General features: G+C 36.1%; 1 protein-coding gene across 1 annotated transcript in view; it reads left to right on the top strand.

Annotated features, from left to right (window-relative positions):
* Positions 1 to 12,288, top strand: part of HUNK (hormonally up-regulated Neu-associated kinase) — a 148,901-nt gene that overhangs the window by 106,188 nt on the left and 30,425 nt on the right. The window contains exon 6 of the mRNA XM_069074894.1: positions 5,352 to 5,487. Coding sequence (XP_068930995.1) covers positions 5,352 to 5,487 — 136 coding nt within the window. The remainder of the gene's footprint in view (positions 1 to 5,351; positions 5,488 to 12,288) is intronic.

Here is a 12,288-nt window from a genome sequence, read left to right on the forward strand (position 1 = left end):
ATATATATATATATATATATATATATATATATTTTTTTTTTCCCCCCCAAGATTTTTTTTTGCCTTTTTTTGAAGGGCAGTTGGGGTTAAGTAACTTGTCCAAGGTTACATGCCTAGTTTTTTTGTGTTCCCTTCCCTTCCTTGTTAAGTTAAAAGATATTTAAAGTAAAAGTGAATGACTCCTTAAATTTCAGAAAATTTCCCAAAATTTTTCAGTCTTCATGCTTTTTTGGTTTTCAGTAAACCTTGCTGTACCCCTTTTGAATATGAAATCAAATAAATTCTAGAATTTAATCATGTGTATATCCATAAGAAATAAAATAGATTAATTTTTCCTACAACTTTTATTTGGCATGTAACATTCTTAGTATCATAAAGTCGTTGAATGTTTTTGACAACCTAGTCAAATAAATTAATAAGACTCTTGATTTTGTTTGTTGCCAACTAACCATTTTATTTTATTTTTGAAGTAGATACCTGAACATTTTGCTGAGTGTTGGTTATCTCTTGCTTTGGATTTGGTGGAGAATAGAGCTGAGAGTCTTATTTCACAAAAACAAGTTGTTGCAAATGAAATCAAGTCTTTGTGAACATATTTAATAAGAATGGCATATGGTTTTTCTAGGAAACATGTAGCAATTTTGTAATTTCATTGATTGGAAATCAATTTAGAGTTTCTCATTATTATGAAGATCAATTAGCTTCACTTTGTCATCACTAATTTTTTGTAGCCCAGGATGAAAAGGATTTCATGTTTAAATCTCATCATTTGATTTTGTTCAATAGGACTTATTCCTTCAACTGTTCTCTTTAAAAATTTTCACATGCACTATAAAGCTTCCTCCATTTCCCACTTCATTCCTACCTCCTCACTATTTTCTCTCCATTCCATTGGGTTTTTTTCCCCGTTAATATTACTACTTTTAGACTATTTCAATAGGATAATATAGATCTTTACCAAATTTCCCCATGCCCCTTGACAAGTTTCTTGGACCATGTGAGGGTACATATACTCCAGTTTGGGAACCACTGATTTAGAAGGTTTGAGAAACAAACTTTTTTAGGTTGCTGTACTGTAATGCCAAGGAAAGGCAACTTCCCAGGTTCAAAATACCAGCATAGGTGCTCTCCATTTTATTCAGTGACCAACCAAGAACAGAGAAGATCAAAACATGACATCATTCCAAATACAGCATTTACTAAATGTGATTAAATAATCTCCAAGGACTACCCCACCCCAGGATCTTCCAATCATTCAATCAATTACAAAGTCTCTGTTCTAAATACCTCTCCACCCCTATGCTGTACCTTCATTTGGTCCATCACAAAGCACAAAAAGGTCAAAAGTTCCCCACCCCTGGATCACAATTGAATCTACCCCAGAGTTACATCAAGTTTAAGCACAGCACTTAATACCCAAATGGAGGTCTTTTCTTCATCTTGACAGGAGGCAAGTTCTCAGCAATCTTAGTTCCTGGGGAGACAAGGCTTAGCAAGGCCACAAGATAAGTTGCCAGTCCCTTCATTAATTCATCCTCTGTCTGTAGAACAGTCCTAGAACCCCTGAAAACATTAGCAAAGCCCTCTCCCAGGATTTCTGTAAACATACAACAAGAAAATCCTTCTTCAGGGCTTCTGAACCAACAGAAAGGTTCCCAGACCCCTGCAACAACAGCACTGTCCTTCACCAGTGGACAGTATTCACTCTCTGTCTGCAGGACAGTCTTGGGGCTTCTTAACCAAAAGCCAGGTTCCAGAACTTCTTCAACAACAGGACTGTCTTTCACCAGTGGACAAATCTGGCAAAACAACATCAAAACAGACAGACAAAGTACCAGCAAAACAGCCATGTCTCCTCAGTCCTTGGCAGCTCAGGGAGCAGGTCTCAAAAGTCCAGGGCAATTCAAAGCGGCCACCAGCAATTCTCTTAGTCTCTCTCTCTCCACGAGGTGCTGCTTCCAAAAAAAAAAGTTCTTCTGCCTCTCACTTGTCTCTCCAAATCTACATCACCAGCTCCTCCCAGTTCGTGTCTCTCTTTTCACATCAACAAGTCCATCCCACAGGTGGGATTAACAAGCTCTGGGTTTTAACACAATCAATTTGAAAAACTAAGCCAATACAGGGGAATCTTTAAATGCCATTACTATCACAGTTGCTAGCCTCTTAAGATACATTTTAGTTACTGCTGGGAAAACTGGAATATAGTATGGCAGAAACTGGACATAGACCATTATCTAACACCATATACCAAAATCAAGTCTAAATGGGTTCATGATCTAGATATAAAGGTTGATACTGTAAGCAGTCTGCTAAAACAAGGAATAGTTTACCTATCAGACTTGTGGAGAGGGAATGACTTTATGACGAAACAGGAATTAGAGAACATTATAAAATGTAAAATGGATAATTTTGACTACATGAAATTGAAAAGTTTCTGTACAAATAAAGCCAATGTAACCAAGATTAAGAGGGAGGTGGGAAATTGGGAAAGAATCTTTACAACCTATGTCTCTGACAAAGGACTCATCTCTAAAATATACAGAGAATTGAGTCAAATTTATAAGAATACAAGTCATTCCCCAATTGATAAATGGTCAAAGGATATGAACAGGAAGTTTTCAGAGAAAGAAATTAAAGCTATCTATAAGCACATGAAGAAATGCTCTAATTCACTATTGATTAGAGAAATGCAAATCAAAACAACTCTGAGGTACCACATCTCACCAGTCAGATTGGCTAAGATGACAAAACAGGAAAATGACAAATGCTGGAGAGGATGTGGGCAAACTGGAACACTAATGCATTGTTGGTGGAGCTGTGAACTGATCCAGCCTTTCTGGAGAGCAATCTGGAACTATGCCCAAAAGGCTATAAATAATTTCATACCCTTTGATCCAGCAATACCACTCCTAGGGTTATATCCCAAAGAGATCATGCAAATGGGAGAAAGACCCATATGTACAAAAATGTTTATAGCAGCTCTTTTTGTTGTGGCAAAAAATTGGAAATTAAGGGGGTGTCCGTCAATTGGGAAATGGCTGAACAAGTTGTGGTATATGCATGTTATGGAATATTATTGCGCTATAAGAAATGGGGAGCAGGCGGTCTTCATATTTACCTGGAGAGGCTTAAAAGAACTGATGCTGAGTGAGAAGAGTAGAACCACGAGGAATTTGTACACAATTACAGACACAACATATGTGTGATGACCAACTTTGATAGACTGGACTCTTCTCAACAATGCAGGGATATAAGTCAATCCCAAAAGACGCATGATGGAGAGAAAAACGTGCATCCGGAGAAAGAACTAGAAAGAACTAAATTTATATCCAGGTGGAAGCAAAATACCTGATCTTTTTCGTTCTCTTATTTGATTTTATGTCCTCTATACCATTTTTCATCCCAGCTGGTACAATCCATCCTTATAACCTGACCATTGTATAATGTGAAAGTATCTATAGATCCTATACTTGATTATAAGATGCCATGGGGGGGGGGAGGGGAGGGAGGGGGACAAAATGTGAAATTCAAGGAATTGTGGAATTGAATCCTGTAAACTAAAAGGAAACAAACAAATTAATAAATTAAAGAATTAAAAAATTTTAAAAAAAGATACATTTTAGTTGAAAGTTTTGTTTGGCAAAGAAACCATAAAAGGACCTCTCCAGACCTTTTGCCTAGGCACCCAGGTTTTAAATTTATTCCATGGAGCTTGATATAATGTTCTGAATAGCACTTTAAAATTTTACTAATATGTCCTACATAATAATATGTTTATATACACATATATATAATTTTTATAAGAAAATGTCCTCATAAAGACAGTATCTTTTAGGCCTGGCCTTTCTCTTTCATGGCTCAACTTAAATAACTTGTATCCACAAGGTGGCTAGCTGGTGCGGTGAATAGAGCACCGGCCCTGGAGTCAGGAGGACCTGAGTTCAAATCTGGTCTCAGACACTTAACATAAAACTAGCCATGTGACCTTGGACAAGTCACTTAACCCAATTGCCCTACCTTTCCCCCTCCAAAAACATAAAGCAGAAACAAAAAACAATTTTGTATTCAGATATTGTAAAAATTGCTTTTTTTTTAAATTTAGTGAAAATTTGTGCTGCTGAAAGAAATTTTATCAACCCAAAACAAAACCCCAAAACAAAAAACAACAAAACTACCCCAACCTTAGGAAACAGATTTTAACTATCCTCTATAGTCCTTGAGTTAAACAGTATCATGTGGTATGAATCATTATGTGGTGGTACATCTTAGTACTGCTTTTTGCCTTATTGATACCTTTTTTATGGGTTTGAAAGACTGTTTTGAGAACAAGTCCCCTACTCTGCTTGTTTCTCTTAATTCTTTTGTAATTATGTTAGATAATTTTCTATTTTGCCAATGGATAGAAAGAAGCACCACATAATGGAGAGGAGCATTGCCCTAAGGGTTCTTGGTTCTGGTTTCCATTACATCACATGCTGTTTCTATGTCCTTGGATAGATCTTTTCTCTCTCTAGGTTTCAAATACCTCACATGAAAACTATAAACAACACAGGAAGAGAGAGGGAATAGGAACAAATGAATTTTTGAGGACCCTGTTAGCTCTTGGATCAGTGGTTCTGAGAAAATTTCCCAAAGATATAGACTTATAATAATTTGGGGGTTTGGGACTTTTTGTTTGTTTTTGCTGTGTGTGAAGTAGAGTGGGAGGTTTGAAAAAAGGTGGAATTCAAGGGACAAAAGAAATGATTAGCTACTATAATTGCTCAATAATTACTCTACTGAAGCCATCAAACCTGTATAAAAATTAGGTCAACAAGGTAATCAATAAGTAAAGTAAGGCATTTATTCAGGGTCAAAGAATTGCAGTTTGGAACAACACACTGTCTGAGTCAGACAAGGAACTTCAGTGAGGCTAGTTACAAACTGAGGTTATGTACCCTTAGAAGGGAGGCAGCTAGGTAGATAGACAGAACAGCTGTTCACAAGTTATTTATTGCAGGATGATAGCACTTTCCTAGAGAAACCACAGGATTGGTTTAAACCATTTTTAGCCAACAAAGGTAACCACTGCCAGTACCCCAAGTCAGAGTCACTTGTAGGGTCATCAACTGATGATGACCTTCATTCAGCTGAACTTCATGAAGGGAGAGGTTGCAAAAAAAAATTTTGGAGCTATCTCTGTCTGTGAATGGGAGCAGTTAGAGTCTCAGCAGAGATTCCCAGGAGTTTGCCTTGGAGGTAGGTAGAGGATGATTAGAAATTGCTAGTCAGAACAGGGTAGGAGTCCCAGAGTTTCTCAGGGATTGACAAGCCAATGACACTGATATTTTCTTTTCCTGATGTCTTCACAGCAGCCACAAACTTCTTGCGATCTCTACTAGAACCAGATCCTGCAAAGAGACCAAACATTCAACAAGCCCTGGCGAATCGCTGGCTTAATGAGAACTGTCCTGGGAAAGCTCCATATAATATCACATATCCAAACAGGTACTTCAGTAAATGCTAATCTCTAATGAGATAGAGAGTTTATATGTGAGACCACTTTGGAATATGATAGAAGATTCAATTCGGTTAAATAAAAATTTAATAAACACCTACTATGTTCCAGGCATTGTGTTAAGTGCTAGGGATACAAATAAGAAAAAGAGGTAGTCCCTGCCCTCAATGAGCTCACAATCTAATGGGAGAAAACACACACTGAAAAATTGGGGTCAGGGAAGAGTGTGGTGGGAACCAATTCAGGGACATGTTGTTTCTTAGAGTCAAAGCCAAACATAGTAGCTGATAGAAAATGTACTTACCAGGAAAGTTGGGTTTTTTTTTGAGGGGGGAAAGCAGGGCAATTGGAGTTAAGTGACTTGCCCAAAGTCACACAGCTAGTAAGTACACCAATTGTCTGAGGCTGGATTTGAACTCAGGTCCTCCTGACTCCAGGGCTGGTGCTCTTTTCACTGCGCCACCTAGCTGCCCCATCCAGGAAAGTTTTGAGATAATAAAGTCATATGGTCATGAGTGAATTCAGGGAAAAATCCCTCCATTTCTATTTGATTCACAGGAATGAGTAGCTTATTATTCTATCACCCAAAAGGAAAGGGACTATGAGTACTAGACATTCCTCATTCCTCGTAAATACTTTGCATCAAAGTTCAACTTAAATGCTTGATCCTGCATGAGGTCTTTTTTGACACACAGCCCCCAGCTGCTGGTACTTTTGTCCCATAAATTATGTCATTTCTCTCCTATGTACTTATATGTATGGGTATTGTGTCCCCTCAGTAGAATCCAAGATCCTTGAAGTCAAGGGCTACTTCATCTTTGTCTTTTTATCACTAGCATTTCAAACCTAGAATCAGAAATTTATAGTGGAAAGGGATTTTGGAAATCATCCAGTCCAACCACTCCATTTTACAGCTGATAAAATTGAGGCTTAGAGACATTAAATGACTTTCCTCAGGTTCACTTAGAAAGAGTCCAAGGCCGAATTTGAACAGAATTCAGGCTTTTTGAATCTGTTCAACATTCCATTTACTATAGCACCTGTCTGCCATCTTGTTTATTGATTACATGAGATCAGAGTTCTCTCGTGTAAAGTAAGTAGAGTCAGTTCTTTGGGAAGTCCTGCTACCGGTCATTGGATAGTGACTTGGGGAAATGGCCAGTTGGGCTCCTTGCTATTATCAAAAAGTGGTTAAGGCTCATTTACTTACTATCAGCCCCAAAATTCTCCTGTCTTCAACAAGTATAACACCTTAATCTAATCAGCCTTTTACGATCTTTCTCCTTCTGGGTTACTCTTACCAATACAAAAATGTTTGGGTAGGCAGATAGGCAGGATGAGGGAAGCAATAGTAATATTTGCTCACAAAGAGATAAAGAAGCATTACTCTGTCAACCTCCTAAAAGGGAGGACTCATTCATTCAGTCTTGCAAGTAAATATGAAAGATTCACTGGTCCTTAAATGCAATATATTAATTCATTCCCCCTGGGAAAAGTACTGAGGGTAAAGTAAGTGCAAATCTACATTCTTTTCTTCTCAGCTGACTCAGATTTTTGCTTTTCCTATGTAAACAGCAAGTAGATACAACCAACATTACCCTAAAGCTGAGATAAAAGCAATTACAAAGATAGTCCTGCCAAGACTAGAACTGATCTCAGATACTCCCTTGCCTGACATGACAGCAGGCTGGGCAATTGACCAAGATTAGATGATTGAGATGGAAATGTTGCTTAATAAAAAAAAATATGAGGAGGGAAATGTAGAAGGAAGCAGGAATGAGAAGAAAATGGATACAGAGTAAAAAGGAAGATGTGTGGACACTCCCCATTAGAAAGATACAGAATTACAGGAGCAGCCTTTTGAAGTTCTTAAAATGAGAGGGGACAAAATAGTTATCAGCAAGGATTAGAAGGTTTTTCATTATAGAGAAGTTTCAATGGAAAGTAACAGATATAGATCATGATTATTCAGACCTACACTGATTCACCTCAGAGAACCTTATTGGTACTGTTTGTATGGAAGGGAAACATGTGGTGGCTCCATTCAGTCATTGTCCAAAGTTCTAGCATGTGAGAAGCAATTTAGACAACGACAGAAATATTACAGAGAAAATCTTGAAATAGATTGTTTACTGCTTTATGACATCAGTCTAGTCAGATACCAAAAGAATGAAACTGAAACAGATTCTGAAAGCAAAACTAAGAGCCTATGGCTCATTACACTTTGCTAATAATGTACAACACACAGGTATGTTTTCTGTTAAAGGAAGAGAAAATTAGTGGAAATGGAATGGGTCATTAAGTTAATGTAATCACTGTCTAAATGAGTCTAATCAATCCACTAAATGTGACATCTGTTAAGTAAATAGGGCTGAAATTAAGAAGCAGTTCTCTCCCTGTGTTGGTCTGATTTCCATTTTTAAAAAAATATGATTTGGCATCTAATTCTATTACTGTTTGTAGGTAAACTCTCATAAATCAAGAACAAGTTCCAGATACTTTATGCTATTAGTTCAGATTTTGCTTTGAGGGTTTAGTCAGAAGTATAACTGGCTAAACATCTAACTAGTTGGGTAGATTAGAGAGTAGGCTAGAAATCTGTGTATTAAAGAAAACAGCAGTTATGTCTTTATGTAATGAGGGACCTGTTACTTAGTATATGCTTAAGGGAAACATTTTAATATAGGATGAAAACAACACTTCTAGCTAATATAGCAACATGAAATATCACAGATACAGTATCTCAATATACTCCAGAAAGTACCTAAAAAGGTCAACAGATAAATAATGATCAAGAAAATCCAGAGAGAAACAGTATTAAGTTCCTTCAACGCAGAATCAAACAAAAGGACAATTAGAAACCTGAAAGCATTGAAAGAGGTCCACTAGGGAAGTTAGCATGAATTGAGAGATGATTGCAATATAATCACAAGATATTAGTGAGGTATTAATCTAACTGTAGAAGATACACCCTGATTTTTTTTTTGTCATAACTTTGAGTTAAGAAAGGGACAGTGTAATTGGTTGAGCAAACAAATGAGCCAGACTTCCAAGGACTTTAAATTAAAGGCTAAGCCTCTGGACACATTTCAACAGTTTGGGAGCTGAAGAGTTGAAGATATTACAAATCTGTGGAGGAGTCAATTTCTCTCCTTCTCCTACCTCCCATTGAGCATGTAGCTTTGAAAGAGAGCTACTGGGCCAGTATGAGACCCTTATACAGCAAGAACAGAGGTAGATGCTCAAGAAGCATGTATACAGAAAGATAGGCACTCAAGTGAGGAAATAACTTCAAGGAATGTAGCCCTTGACAAACAAAGAAGAGAGTCAGTCTATGAAGAGGAAGACACCCGGGGAACACAACTGGCTAAGTGGTCCAATAAAGATGCTTAATGCAAGGAAAACTCTCTGATGACTGTGAAAAGAGAAAGAATATCCAGGCTCTGCACCACCAAGAGTAGTCAGTGGCCTTTGCCCACTATGTATCTTACATATGTGTCTCACTACCATTTTGTTTAATCTGACCATGTATGCTGTGTGTATTTGTGGGAGTATACCCCAGGGGAAAATGTTTTATAACAAACTGCTTTGTTATGTTGAATAAATGTCTTTGCTGATCACTAATTGAATCTGCTGGCTATTAGTGGGAAACACACTGGTAGGGGCTCCTATATTAATACTATACCCTACAGGATTACCTATAGCCTTTGACCTCCTTGGAGTACATATTTCATAATAGTATCACCAAGTCAATGTACATTTTAGTGATTGGGGGAGGGAGGGAAAGGCAATTGTTCAGATTGTTTTCCAGAATGGTTTAACTAGTTTACTACTATGCCAGCAGTTCATTAATGTGCCTTTTGTTTCAGAGCCCCTCCAACATTTGTCATTTTCTTTTTTAAATATGTGATAGGTATAAGGTGGAAATGCAAAAATAGTTTTAATTTGCATTTTTATGTATTAATAGTGAATTGGAGTATTTGTATATGTTTTTGATAGCTTGCATTAATTAACTTGAGAACTGCCTGTTCATGTCCTTTGACCATTTATCTTTTTTAAAAAATATTTTTTAAATACATGTAAAAACAATTTTTAAGATTCATTTTAAAAAATTTTGAGTTCTATATTCTTGCCCTCCATCTCTCTCCTTTCCCCTCATTTAGAAGGCAAGCAATTGTATATATATTATTATATGTGCAGTCATGCAAACCATTTCTATATCAGCTTTGACCATTTATCTATTGGGGAATTATTCATTCTTATTTTTCTTACCATAAATCACCAATCACCATATATCTATACCACATTATAGTAGTGACAGTCATCAAGTTACTTATTTTTAATAATAGTTAATATAGGTTTGCAAAGAGCTTCATATAGATTTTCTGCTCTGAAGATTTTTCCCATCTGATTCCAAATACATTTATTCTGCTTGTGCAGAATCTTTTCAATTCTATGTAATCAAAATTGCAAGCATTCTTCCACTACTCTTAGTGATAAAAGGTGTCTTCTTCCTTTGTCTTCTGATTTTTATATAATAAGATCTTTTGTATGTAAGTATCATACATCCATTTGGAGTCTATTGTGGCATATGAAATTTAAAAAAAGGTCTAAACTTATTTCTGTTAAACTGCTTTCCAGTTTTCCTAGCTGATTTTTGGGGAGCAGAGAGTTAATTCCTTTTAGTTGGTGTCCTTGATTTTATTGAACACTATAGTACTACGTACAATTGTTTCTGGGTCTTGTTTACCCAATCTGTTTCAATGATCAATTGTGTTTTTTTTTTTAACCAGTACTAAATTGTTTCTATCATTACAATTTGAGATCTGATACTGCTAGCTTTCTTTTATTCTTACTTTTTCCTCCATTGAAATCTTTATCTTATTTCCTTGGGTAAATTTTATTATTTTGTCTAGATCTAGAAAAATAAACTTTATTTGACACTAGCTTTTGATGGTAATCTGTGATGCTAAATGGATCAATATTGTTATATTGACAGGGCCCAACCATGAGCAATTAATATCTCTTCAATTATTTATCTTCCATTACTTCTGATTTCTTTATTTATATAAATTCTGAGAATGTCTTGGTAGATGATTCTGTGATATCTCATACATTCTATGGTTATTGTGAATGGGATTTGTTTTCTTTCTCTTCCTATTGGGTTTTAGTAATACTATAAAGGAAGCCTGCTAATTTTTGTGATCATTTTTTTATACTGTGCTATTTTAATAAAATTATTGATTGTCTAGTGCCATTTCTGATAGCATCCACATTACAGTAGTGACAATCATCTAGTTACTGATTTTTAACAATAGCTAATATTGACTATATATACATATATATGTATGTATGTATGTTTACAAGGAGCTTCATATAGATTTTCTTCATTTTAGCTTCACAAGCCTGTAAGATAGGTGCTACATTTTGGATGTAAGAATACTGAAGCTTAGAGATGTTAGATCTTGTCTAAATAGTCACTGCAATAACTATTAGAGGTGGAATTCAGATACAGATTTTCTTTATTCCAAGTCCAGTATTTGACACCTTCTTTACTGTAATACATGTTTATAACATACAGGAAAACATCTGTTTTATAACTATATTAATTGCTCATGGTTGAGCCTTGTCAATACAACAGTATTGATACATTTAGCATCACAGATTACTATGAAAAATTAATGTCAAACAAAGTTTAGTAAACATTTATTTGATCCTATCTATGTGCATATCACTATGGTCAGCAGTGTGAGAGATATAGAGGTCTTGGTCCCAGCCATCATGAAGTTTATAGTCTACCAAGGAAATAGGGCTTACACACAAATAATTATGAAATACAATACTCATTACTCAACTGGATCTGGAATTTCTTTTGGTTGGAATTTCCCTCCAACACTGTGCAGATCATATAACCCATCAGTATCTGCCCATACCATGTCAGTCATCATCATCATCAATAACATTTATATAGTGCCTACCCTGTGCCAGGTACTGTACTAAATGCCTTGCAAATACTATTCAATTAATACTGATAACCCTGGAAAGAAGGTGCTATTATTATTCTTGTTTTATAGCTGAGAAAATTGAGGCAAACTGAAATTAAGTGATTTGCCCAGGGTCACATAACTAGAAAGTGTCCAAGGCCAGATTTGAACTTAAATCATTCTGATTCCAGGTCCAGCAATCTATCCATCTTCCCACCCAGTTTGTCTGTGTCCTCTCATTAAATTCACAATATCAAAAATGTATTTTTAGTGCATATAAAATGCCATAGCATATTTTATTGTTGTTCAGTTTCAGACATGTCTGACTGTTCATGATCCTATTTGGAGTTTTCTTGGCAAAGATACTAGAATGATTTGCCATTTCCTTCTCCAGCTCATTTTTACAGATAAGGAAACTGAGACAAACAGGGTTAAGTGACTTGCTCAGGATCACATAGCTAGTAAATATCTGAGGCTGGATTTGATTTCAGGAAGGTGAATCTTCCTGACTCCAAGTCCAGCACTCTATCCACTGTGCCACTTAGCCACCCATATCATATTCTTTATTACATCTTATACTATATGTAATATACATGTTATATTACATATAGTATATTATGTTATAATACTTTATACATATGAGGGAAGGTTTCCTAGAAGAGGTAGCATTCAAATTACATAGGGAAAGGGAAGGAAGAAGGATATTCTAGGCTTAGAGGAAGAAGCAAATAATTTAGCATAAGCTCTATGCTGACTCAGGAGCACTCTCAGTCTATCAGATAAAAGCAATCAGTCACTCAGCAGGTG

Source organism: Petaurus breviceps, unplaced genomic scaffold (genome assembly GCF_028583685.1).
Source record: "Petaurus breviceps papuanus isolate PSGF00001 unplaced genomic scaffold, PetGlider_PUasm1.0 90897, whole genome shotgun sequence".
Lineage (NCBI taxonomy): Eukaryota > Metazoa > Chordata > Mammalia > Diprotodontia > Petauridae > Petaurus > Petaurus breviceps.